Genomic DNA, 12,733 nt, shown 5'->3' on the forward strand with positions numbered 1-12,733 from the left:
GGCCAGATCAAAGAAGACAGTCTTCTCCCCCTCTTTCTAACATAGAATCTATCCTTGTTTCATCTAAAGCCATATTTACAAGTTTTAAATATATATTTCAAAATCCGGACATAGTCAACTAGATTCCTATATAACTCTTATGTATCAGAATTTGAATTTTCTTGTTGTTTCTTCGCAAACAATCTTCTTGCTTACTACTAGCAGCTTCTGGAACTCTTTTGGAACGAATCCACTTTTCTAGGAAGATGGAACATTCTTGGATACTACATCACATTCTCCTCTTTTTTCTTTTATTTTTTACATTAGATGATTTATCTTTCCCACTTCGTATTTTATTTCCATTTTTTTGACTTATTTTCTATTTCAAAACAAAATGTCCATGCACTTCACAATAATGCTCATGTGTTATGAAAATAAATGTCCATGTATTATGAAAATAAATATTCATGGTTTTCAATAGTCAAATGCACGTACATTAAAAAGGAAAATGTTCTTCCATTTAGAATTATACAAGTGCGTGAAATAAAATGTCATGGATTTTAGTGTATGTAAAATGATGTATTGACGAGTCTCTAAAAAATTCTTCGTGACCCGAAAAACATATATCATCATGCTTTAAGAAAGTATTAATATTTTTATCATATAAATATTCATATCTATGAAACAAAATGTTCAACTCTTTCTAGCTTTATTTTAGAAAAAAATCGTGTAACTCCAAAAAATAATAGATATATGTATACAAATTTTTAAACTTAAATTTGTAAAAGGAAAAAAAAGATTCAGAACAAATAAAATGGAAAAAGTTTAAACCAATAAAATAAACATAAAAATAGAAAAATGAAAAGAGAAAAAAAATATAAATTACGGAAACCTTCCTGTGATTGGGCCAGACCAGGTAAGGTCGGGGGCCTTTAATTAAGACAGTCTGTCTCCCCTGAGATGCCCAGCCTGTGGTACTAGTAGCCAAGCCCAACTATCACTGGGCTCCGTCCAGCCCGTATGGCTGGTTGGCTCAGCCGGAGCTTATCTAGGTGCGCCGCCGTGCTCTCCTCCATCGTCTACCGCGCCGGCGAAATGGTAGGGCGAACACGGCGAACAGAGGCCTAGCAGGCCAGCACACGCACAGTTCCAAAATAGGAGTCTGACTCGCGGTTCTTGAGACATATACTTCCAAAAGAGGTCCTCACTGTACGTGCATGCACACACAGGTGACAGGTCACTGTACTCACGGCAACTGATCGATTCCCCTGCACAATAAATATCCAACCAGTGTTTTGCTGGTCGAGAAAGATCGATCGGTCGCCATGGCTGCGGCGTCGATGCTTCTCTTGGTGGCCACTCTCGTTGTCAGCCATGGCGTCGACGCCTTCGACCCCAACCCTCTACAGGACTTCTGTGTCGCCGACACGGAGTCCGAGGTGCACGTGAACGGGGTGCCGTGCAAGGACCCGGCGACTGTGGTGCCCGAGGACTTCTTCTTCGCCGGCGCAGACAAGCCCGGCGGGACGGCGAGTCGGCGCTACGGGTACTCGTCGCTGCCCGTGCGGATCCCGGGCCTGAACACGCTGGGCGTGTCGCACGCCCGCGTGGACGTCGCGCCGGGCGGCGTCTTCCCGCCGCACTACCACCCGAGGGCGTCCGAGACGGCACTGGTGCTGGAGGGCTCGTCCGTCTACTTCGGCTTCCTCGACTCCGGCAACAGGCTCTTCGCCAAGGTGCTCCGCAAGGGCGACGTGTTCGCCGTGCCGCAGGGGCTCGTCCACTTCCTCCTCAACAACGGGACCGCGCCCGCCGTGCTGTACGCCACGCTCAGCAGCCAGAACCCCGGCATGGTGCTCCTCGCGGACGCGCTCTTCGCGCCGGCGACGCCGGTCCCGGAGGAGCTTCTCGCCAGGACACTCCTGACGGACAGACAGACCGTGGAGGAGATCCGGGCAAACTTCAAGCGACGGTCTTTGTCGTCGGGCTTCTTGATGGCTGGTCCTGGCGGCGAGAGCCACGCTAGTTAGCTTGTTTCTAGTTTCGTTTTGATCTCTGTTCTACTTAGTTAAATCGACAATAACTAGCAGCAAAGAGTCATGGATCCTAACTCTGATTGCATATGAGTTAGAGTATCTCCACTCGTTTCCCGAGAAGCCCCCCATGAGCCGTTTTTTACATCCGGACGGCGAAAAACGGCCTAATTTCGTCCGGACTCCCCGGGCCATCCTCGGTTTCCCGGGGATCTCTCGGGGACTCCGGATGGAGCAAAACCAACCGCCCACGCCCACGTGTCTCCTCTTTCGTCCGGACTCCCCAGGCCATCCTCTTTTTCCCCGAGAAACGCCGCTTGGAGAGCACACGACTGGAAATATACTGCTCCCCATACCAAAAATTGATCCAATCCGGAGCTATTTTCATCCGGAATTCGCCCCGAGGGCCTCCAACGTCTGGGGATGCTCTTACATTATGGAGGAATGGGCTGTCTCTCACTGGCTCTCAAAGTCTAATGGCATTTTAGCAGCAGTGTTGGCTGATCGCTATATCATCTGGAAATCGAGTTTGTAAAAATCTATTTTGAACATTTTTATATGAGCAGATTCCCCAACTCAAAAGTTAGCTAAACTAGCTGGCTGGACACATCAATTTTTTTTGGTGTTGACCTTGGCGTCGTCGTCTTCGTCCGCGTCGAGGGTTTCATTGTCATCGGCTACTTCATCTGCGGCGACATCTAGCTCCCGTGCCACCTTGTCTGCCATCAAGGAGGACTACGACGAGCTCCCGCGGAAGCGGCCAGCGGTGCCAACCGCGACATTGTCATCCGTGAGCCACGCGCTCCGTGTCAGGTGTCACCAGCACGTGGACGCCTCCGCCTCGTCAAGCCCAAGCCGGAGCCGGAGTGGGTGCCGCCGTAGGATGCACCGGCCATTCAGATCGCCCTCCGGGCGAACGATGACCCGGATGACTTCCCAGGCCAGCGGATGGTCATGCGCCTCCTTCGAGGAGGTGTAGCCGGCGTCTATAGAGTTTGCCCTAGCCTAGTCCAAGGCCGTCCAAGGCCGAGGCCGAGGAGAGAGCGCGCGCCTCCTTGACTTCATGGTCAACCTCAATGACGACGATGTCGAGCTAGCCATCCATCGCCACCACCAGGGCGACCCCGACCAGGGTAGCAACCGTGTGGCGGCGACGGTAGCCTACACCCTCCCAAGGACGACGGCGACACAGACTACACGGTCTTCTACCGCCGTCTCGGGTGCGAGCCGCCGTGTTATGTTTTTTTAATTTATCTTTGTAAATTCGCTTAAGTATGAACAAATTTTGGCTAAATTCTTGAGTTAGCTCAAACTTTGTTTGAATTTAAATTTGGATTCAGATCTACGAAGCCACTAAGAAGAAAAATCTAAATACAGTGAGATGTCTTTTGGATTCAGATCCAACGAACAAATAGTGACTGAAGTTAGAGCAAAGTAGTCGATTTGTTAAAATACGGTACGGTGAGTTTATGCCTCTTAGGATTGCTTGCTCAGAGTATGGATGGTTTCTAAAGATATATAAGCACAAGCGATACGTACTCCTCCTGCTCCAGTTTCACTAAGATGCAGCCCCAAGCTTCCAGCTACAACGCTAGAAAATCATGCCATATGCAGTTCAGCGCAAAAGCACACGATGTAACAGGAAGCAATCACTAGGTGACCGTGTTAGGGGGAAGCCATGAACACGGTTAGCTTTCGCAGACCGGTAGCACCATAATTTACGACTAGGATCATTTCTTTTGGGCCTATGCTTATGGAGAAGCATGAAAAACACGTAGTTTGGTAGGGTATGGATCGTGCCTTGAAGGGTCACGTCCTTGCTGTATATATACTCATAGATGGATAGCAAACGTACAGCTCAAGGCTTTACAACAAACGTACATCAGATCTCAAGCAGATCCTAACGTTCCTAGGTTGTTAGCTACAATATGTTACAACGTTACAATCATATTGTTTATCATCCTCTTTCAATCTCAACCGGCTGAGACAGATTGAGATTGCGTCTACATGCTTCAAAAGCTGGTAAAGGAAGAGGCTTTGTGAATATATCTGCCACTTGATCCTTCGAAGAGATGAACTTGATCTGAAGTTGTTTTCTAGCCACTCGTTCTCTGACAAAATGAAAATCAACCTCTATATGCTTGGTGCGAGCATGAAACACTGGATTGGAAGATAGATAGGTAGCTCCAATGTTGTCACACCATAGTATAGGTATACGTGCTTGAGGAAAACCCAACTCCCGAAGAAGAGACTGTACCCAAATAATTTCAGCTGTTGCGTTTGCTACTGCCTTGTATTCTGACTCAGTACTAGAACGAGACACAGTAGCTTGCTTACGTGCAGCCCAGGCGACCAAATTACCACCATAGAAGATAGCATGCTCCCCCGTGGATCGCCTGTCATCCATATTACCAGCCCAATCCGCATCAGAAAAAGCTGACAAGAGAGTGTTTGAAGTACGGCGAAGAGTCAAGCCATGGCCCATTGTGAACTTAACAAACCGAAGGATGCGTTTGACAGCTGTCCAATGAGGATCCCTAGGAGCCTGCAAATATTGACATACTTTGTTGACAGCAAAAGAAATATCTAGACGGGTGAGAGTGAGATATTGTAACCCTCCAACAATGCTGCGATAGCGAGTGGCATCATCAACAGAAAGCGGCGTGCCCTCATGTGCAGAAAGCCGGTCAACAACAGTCATAGGAGTGGAAGCTGGCGTACACTTAAGCATATTAGCACGCTGAAGAAGCTCCAGTGAATATTTCTTCTGAGTGAGAAGAAGACCTCCAGAAGTCTGACGGTGAACCTCAATGCCAAGAAAATAGTGAAGGGGGCCCAAATCCTTGACCGCGAATGCAGAACTCATCTCAAGAATTAACCGAGCAGTAGCAGAAGATGAAGAACTGACAACAATTATGTCATCAACATATACAAGGAGGAACATAGTGAGACCTGTCCGACAGAGGATGAACAAAGATGTATCAGCAGTGGATGCTCGAAAACCAAGTGAGCCAAGAACAGAACTGAGTCTAGCATGCCACGCACGAGGAGCTTGTTTGAGACCATATATAGCCTTCTGAAGATGACATAAGTATGAAGGATGCAAAGGATCCTCAAATCCAGGAGGTTGCCGCATGAACACTTCCTCCTCAAGTACACCATTCAGAAAGGCATTTTGGATATCCAGTTGGCGAAGGTGCCAGCCACGACACACTGCAAGAGACAATAATAGGCGGATTGTAGTATGCTTGACAACTGGACTGAATGTATCCTCATAATCTTGTCCATAACGCTGCCGGAAACCCTTAGCCACAAGCCGTGCTTTATAGCGTTCAATAGAGCCATCGGAATTATGCTTGATCTTGAAAACCCACTTAGAATCGATCACATTAATACCCGGACGAGGAGGGACAAGCTGCCATGTACCATTTTTAAGCAGCGCTGAATATTCTGCGTCCATGGCTGACTTCCAGTGGGCAGTACTGAGAGCATCTGAGAGATTTCGAGGCTCGGCAGACGCGCGCGAGAGTGCATGCGCCATGCAGGTTGCAGTCCAGGCAATGGTTCCGTCTGTGCGTTGTTTGGGCTGGCGTACACCGCGCTGAAGCCGTGTAACAACGCCCATGGGCTCAGGCACGGGAGCAGAAGGACCAGGTGATGAATCGGCAGCGGATGCGGGCGAAAATTCCAGACGACGCTGAACTGGCTCCGGACCAGGAGCTGGAGACTGCTCGGAAACACCCAGCAGGAGATCACGGCCTGAAGAAGTTGGTGCAGGTGAGGCTGGATCCGGGTCGGGGACGCACGACCCAGCATGGCTTGGTACACCAGGCGAGGCATGCACATGCACATCAACGTGATCATTGCTGATGGCTGGAGATAGGAGTTCCAGACGGGCTCCTCTTCCAATTCCTGCACTGTGGTTAGGTAAAAGCAACGGTGCATGCACAATATCATCAAATTGGCCACTACTAGGAATTGAATGAACAGTATTTTCAGATGTATGAGTAGGGAGTTGTGAGAATGGGAAAATGCCTTCATCAAAGACAACATCTCGGGATATGTAAACACGATTAGTGGGCACATGTAAACATTTGTAGCCTTTATGGAGGGAGCTATAGCCAAGAAACACATACTTTTTGGATCGAAATTCGAGCTTTTTGCTATTGTAGGGTCGAAGATGAGGCCAACACGCACATCCGAAAACACGAAAAAAGGTGTAGTCCGGCGCTTCGCCAAGAAGGCGTTCCAACGGAGTTTGCATGTTAATGACGCGACTAGGGAGTCGATTGATGAGAAAGCATGCTGTGGAAAATGCATCACTCCAAAAGCGAAAAGGAACCGAAGCATGAGCAAGAAGGGTTAAGCCAGTTTCCACGATGTGGCGATGTTTACGCTCTGCGGTACCATTTTGTTGGTGTGTGTGCGGGCAAGAAACTCGATGAGATATACCAATATTACTAAAGAATTGGTTGAGTTTAATGTACTCTCCTCCCCAATCAGTTTGAACATGGATTATTTTTCTATTGAGAAGACGTTCTACATGACGCTGGAATTGCAAGAAAATATCAAAGACATCATTCTTGCGTTTGAGAAGATATAACCAAGTAAAACGACTGTATCCATCAATAAAACTGACATAATAAGTGTGTCCACTAACAGAGGTTTGAGCAGGACCCCATACATCGGAATAAATAATCTCAAGTGGTGCTGAAACTACATGAGTGGAAAGGGAAAATGGCAATTGATGACTTTTGCCTTGTTGACAAGCATCACAAATTACATTATTATGCAAATCTAATGAAGGAAGCTGGCGATGATGCAATATGTGTTGAACTATGGGGGTAGCTGGATGTCCTAAACGATAGTGCCACTTCTCGCGTGACACCTTTATTCCACTGAAGACTTGTTTTGCAGGAGAGTCATCAAGGCGATAAAGACCTCCGTAACACCGACCGCTAAGGAGTATGGCCCTCGTGTCCCGATCCTTGACAAAGAAAAAATGAGGGTGAAACTCAAAGAAAACTCTGTTGTCTAAAGTGAATCGACGAACCGACAAAAGGCTACGAGTAACGGATGGAACATGTAAAACTCCTTTAAGGTGCAGAGATTGAGATGAAGGAGTAGGAAGACTAGAATGGCCAATATGATGAATTTGCATACCATTCCCGTTTGCGGCGTGGACTTGATCATTGCCGCGGTAGTTCTCCTTCACCGTGAGTTTGTCGAGCTCGTTGGTGAGATGGTCGGTGGCGCCGGTGTCCATGTACCACCCCGGATCAACCGAGTGAGAAGAGGTGTGACCATGGCCATGAGTGGTAGCTGCAGCCACTTGACGGTCCATGTAGCGTCCATCATTATCCACACCGAGGTACTCTTGTTTGAAGCGTTTGAAGCAGCGGGATGCGATGTGCCCGGCCTTGTCACAGATCTGACAAATAGGCCGGTTACCGCTGCCTCCACCGTAACGTGCACCTCCTCCAGTTGGAAGGCGCCACCTCCTCTAGATTGGAAGCCGCCACCTCCACCAGATTGAGGAGCACCACGCGAGCCTCCTCCGCCGCTCCGCATTGGAAGCCACCACTTGAGCCGCCAGCAGGTTTGTTGGTGTAGAACGGCTTGGGCGGGTTCGGCTGATACGCACCCGAGCGGAAGTCGTGGCGGAAGGAGTTCTTGCTGCTGCGGTAGGAGGAGTTGGCGGAGAAGCCGCCATGACCGCCTTGAAGCTCGGCCTTACGAGCCTCCACTCGTTGCTCCATACTCTGGAGCTGCGCGAGCAGATCACGTACCGGAATCGGAGTGGTCCGGTTGGTGATGACCGCGACGAGGGGATCATAGTCATCGTCCAGGCCATCGAGGACATAGCCGATGAACTCCTCCGGACGCAGGGGCTGGCCGATGGAGGTAAGGGTGTCGGACATGGCCTTGATTTTGTTGAAGTAGGTGGTGATGGAGAGCTCGAGTTTCTTCGTCTCCTGAAGCTGGCGACGGATGGCCATGAACCTCGCAGTAGTTTGCGAGGAGAAGCTGGCGGCGAGGGCGGACCACGCGTCCTGGGAGGTGCTGGAGAAGAGGATGAGGCCTTGCACAGCCTCACTTGACGTGGACATGATGGCGGAGAGAATCGCTGCATCTTGTTGGTGCCACGCCGAGTACTCGGGGTTGTAGACGCGGCGAGGGGCCGTCGCATCATCGGCGGCCTTGGGGTTGTCGATTTCCTCGGGCGGGCAGGGAAAGCTGCCATCAACAAAACCCAGAAGTAGATGACTTCGGAGTACTTGAGTTACCTGAGCGCGCCAATAGAGATAGTTCTCGGCGCCAAGACGGACGGTGATGAGCGGGGCGAAGTTGAACGGCCCGGCGGAAGAGGACGACGAGGAACCGGCGGCGAAGGAGAGCTTGGGGTTCGCCAACCTTGATCCCGTACTGCTGCTGCTCCTGGCAGAGGACAAGGCATCGCTCTCCGCAGAGATAGTCATCGTCACAGCGGAAGGCTAGGTAGATGCGATCTGGGCGAGTTGTATTGTAGGCATGGGCGGCGCTACGTGTATGCTGGTATATGCAATTGAATACCCATGATTTGAGCAGAAAAAAAAATTGAGTACAGGGAATATGTGGCCTGTTAGCCCAACCTCAGCGCTTCAGCCCAAACCAACGTGACCACTGCTGCGCTCTCTGCCTCTCTCGCTCACGGTTCGCACGAACAGAGCACGCAGGGGTCAGGGGAGAAAAGAGAAGCGACACGGACGGACAGCAAGCCAGCAACCCTAGGGCGATTCAGTCGATCCAAGCGGAGGCGGCGGCGGGCCGGCGGCGTGGCGCGGCTACGAACAGCGGGCGACGGCCGGCGGCCGGCGAACCAGCAACCGCGGCGCGGCGAACGACCACCAGCGAGCGGCGATTCGGCGACGCGATGTCCAGCCAGAGCCAGAGCCACGGCAAGGGGAAGGGGCCGACGGGCAAGGTAATATTTAGACCTCATTTTCTCTCTATTTCTTCAGATTTCGGTCTAGATTTAGGCCTTGTTTCAGGATATTGTTACCAGATGCACATTTAGTTGCTAGTTTTAGGATATTGCTGCTAGATGCAAGTTTCTAGTTTGAGTAATTTCCTTAAATTTTGGTTTGTTTCATTTGTATTGTAGATGAAAAAGAAAAGTGCTGCTGATAGTGCCATACTTACAATGTGGGGAAAGGCTTCAAAAGCAAAAAAGATTGATGAAAGATCAACACCTAGTCAGCCTGAGAGTAGTCTGCAATTGGTTCTATTTCAAGCACCGGATGCAGGACTTGAACCGGAGAGCAGCGGCGCAAACCCAGTCCCAATTATGGTAGATAATGAAGAAATTGATGAAGATGATGATGAACCAACACAAGCTGATTTGGGGGTACTTGAACATGATCCTGGGAAGCGAATTCCCATCTCAAGGTATGCTGTCAATGACCAAGATAGAGTGAGGATGAGATACATTGAGTTGGGGCCATGTCAACCAAAGAACCATAAGTTCAAGGTTACAAAAAAAAGTGGAATGGACCGTCGCTTTTGCCATTCTTGGTTTAAAGAATTTCCATGGATTGAATATAGTGTAGAAAAAGATGCTGCTTTCTGCTTTGTTTGCTACTTGTTCAAGGATAGAACAAAAAGTCCGGGTGGAGATTTGATGAGGTAAACACTGAGCTACTTACTTGCATGGCAGCATTCTGTCCACTTCGTGCATTTGCTGCTTATGATAAAAAGAAGTTGGTTAATCTTGCTTCAAAGTTTTATGCTACTGATTTCTCAAGTGATGAACTGGCAAGACTTCCATGGTAATTAGACATGTATATTTGTCATATGCGCAGAGATGGAAGGTTTACAAACTTGAAGAGTATAATTGAACTTTCAGCTATGCTTGTGGAGACAAACAAACATCAACAATACTTTCTTGTTTACAAACTTCTTAAGTTGGTACTGATTTTGCCAGTAGCTACTGCTAGTGTTGAAAGGGTATTCTCCTCAATGAACTATGTGAAGAATAAGCTAAGAAACAAAATGAGTGATGAATATTTGAACAATGCTTTGGTTACATTTGTTGAGAGAGATTTTTTCAATCAAGTGAAGGATGAAGATGTCATCAAAATATTCCAACAAGGCGATCGGAGAGTTACATGGTAATAGGATCAATTATTCTATCAAGAAAAGGTACTGCTTGTATGCCTCAATGCAAATGATCAGTTGTATTTATTGATAATTACTATGGATTTATGGTTTTATGAACTTATATATTTTGTGTTGTTATTTGACTAAAATATTGTTGGTACTAGTGAATGTGTGGTCATATGCCATATATATATACTATATAGCTGTTATTTTGTTCACATTGAGCTTTGAGCTTTTTTTGGGGAGGGAAATGAATACCCTTCACCCAATTCCTGGAGCCGCCGTTGATTGTAGGCTCTGGTACCATGAAAAACACGTAGTTTGGTAGGGTATGGATCGTGCCTTGAAGGGTCACGTCCTTGCTGTATATATACTCATAGATGGATAGCAAACGTACAGCTCAAGGCTTTACAACAAACGTACATCAGATCTCAAGCAGATCCTAACGTTCCTAGGTTGTTAGCTACAATATGTTACAACGTTACAATCATATTGTTTATCAAAGCAGCTTATAGATTTCGATGGGGAGAAACTCCGGTGAGGAGAAACTCCCTCAAAACCGTTTATCCCCTTCATTTGGGCTTGTGAAGTCTAGACTTGTTTGTTGTGTAATGTCCCTACTGTCCCTAAATTTGATGTGCAGCTGATTATTGGTTCCAAATCAGTGCAAAGAAAATTGCAAGCGTTTGAACTAATACTATCTGGACTCATAAAAGAGACCCCTTTCATATAAACAGGACAAGATCAAATCTGAACATTACCAACTATCTGGCTCATGAGAACTTTTCCAAATCCTAACAATCTGAACCAGGAGCCTTCTTCCAAATACACAGTATAAGAATACCAGCGGCAACAATGAGTACAGTCGATTGCAGGAGGCGGAGCTGAAGATCTTCAGGCAGAGACGGAGCTCGACGTCGTTGGTCGGATGGGGTTGAGATTCCAACCGTCGGCGGACCGAGAAACTTGCCCTCACAGCGGTGCCGACTGTGCTGCCACTAGAGATGCGCTCGCGAGTAGCGGCGAGGGGCGGGACCGGTACCGGTGAGGGGCGGGGGCGGTTGCGAGCGGCAGGGGTGCCGGCGGCGGAGGATCAGCGGTGGCGGTGAGGAACCCTTGCGGTGCGACTGTCTCGATGCGGGGGGTTTATTTCCTTTTTTTCTTTTCTATTTTCGTGGCCAACCGTTTTCTCAGGTGGAGTGGCAATCTGCTGTAAAATTTACCGAATTGGATGGCAGATTGACATACCGCTTCGATTCCCTTAGCCCAACGTTCAGGAAACAGGAAACTGCTCTCCAAAAGTTTCTACAATTGCACTACAAGTTAGCTTCTCCGTGGAAATAAACCCAAGTTAAGCTAAAGAGTTTTTTTTGGGCTTAAGCTGTTTGCCACCTTGTAGCAGCTCTAGAAACTCAAAAGAAGTGGCCCTAATACATATCAATCCCCTATTGTCTAGGTCGTGGAGGTTAAAGAACCAATTTATTGTCACCTATCTATTCGCTTCGATGTAGAATATTCCCCGATGCATCTCAAGCCTACAAAACTTGTTAGATAAGACACGGTCGCTACTTCAGGAATGGACACGATACTAGGTGCTTCGGTAGCTCATGACATTGCATTTATCGGCTTCTGAGGCTGCAAGAGTCTTCAACTCCAGCACATGGGCTACTTCTCCTCTATTCATCATTTCATTGTGATATCTTCAGCTTTTATTAGAAGCATATCTTTACCATGTCACTTGATCACATGTGTTTGACATGATTTTACACATATAAACCATGAATAGTACTGTGATGAGTTGGTGGGAATTGTTATCGTCATTATGGTGTACAACCCTCCTTGCTCTATGGTTCGAGGTTCTAGTTTAAATATGGACCACTTTCTTGTTGCAACACATATTGCATTTTCACTCATTGGTTTGGATGTTGATGATATAAAACACTAATACGATTTGCAAATGAGGTTCAAAAGTGAACTGCGGCATTTTTTTTACGACCGGGAGATTCTTACAAAATGAAGAGTGTTTCGTAAGAACATTAGTGTCTTGTTTTATTTTAACATCCCCAAATTCCAATTTGGAATGAGAACAAAAATAAAAATTTAAGTGTATGATTTGCCTTGAATCGTGCTGACTGCTCAGGGCTTGTTGAAATTTATTTCAACATTGTTCAAAATAATATGAATTGGAATTTAAATCATCCAATTGAATATGGGACATTTACAAATTAGTTCTTCAAATGAAGGATTTAAAATACAAATTAGCATGTTTGGTGAATAATCTATTGGACCTTATTTGAATCTTAATGGCATATTTGAATTTTTACAAAACAAAATAGGATTTCTTAAACCCTCGAATTTATTTTTAGGAATTTATTAAAGGCAGATAGATACATTTTACAAATAAAATGATTTTATGAAATTTAATTCAATGGAAATCATTTGTCCTAGACCCAAATTAAGCATTTTGTTTTATTGGAATTAAGTTCTTCACGGAAGAAGACGAACCCCACATGGGTCGGCACCATCACGGCTGACTGCAAGAGGTTTCTTGTCCCCACCTCTAACGCCTATCCATGCATCAC

At 47.0% G+C, this 12,733-nt stretch overlaps 2 protein-coding genes across 2 annotated transcripts; both read left to right on the top strand.

Moving 5' to 3' along the window:
• The first annotated feature begins 1,077 nt into the window (after window positions 1-1,077).
• Window positions 1,078-2,129, top strand: LOC127313722 (germin-like protein 5-1). Its single transcript, XM_051344194.2, has one exon. The coding sequence runs from the start codon at window positions 1,305-1,307 to the stop codon at window positions 2,007-2,009; it is 705 nt and encodes a 234-aa protein (XP_051200154.1). The 5' UTR covers window positions 1,078-1,304; the 3' UTR covers window positions 2,010-2,129.
• Window positions 2,130-8,651: 6,522 nt separating this feature from the next.
• On the top strand, window positions 8,652-10,311 carry LOC127311337 (uncharacterized). The gene is made up of 3 exons (XM_051341752.2): window positions 8,652-8,976; window positions 9,157-9,677; window positions 9,854-10,311. Exons 1-3 carry the CDS (start codon window positions 8,926-8,928, stop codon window positions 10,164-10,166), a joined length of 885 nt encoding a protein of 294 aa, XP_051197712.1. The 5' UTR covers window positions 8,652-8,925; the 3' UTR covers window positions 10,167-10,311.
• The last annotated feature ends 2,422 nt before the right edge of the window (window positions 10,312-12,733 follow it).

Source organism: Lolium perenne, chromosome 7 (genome assembly GCF_019359855.2).
Source record: "Lolium perenne isolate Kyuss_39 chromosome 7, Kyuss_2.0, whole genome shotgun sequence".
Lineage (NCBI taxonomy): Eukaryota > Viridiplantae > Streptophyta > Magnoliopsida > Poales > Poaceae > Lolium > Lolium perenne.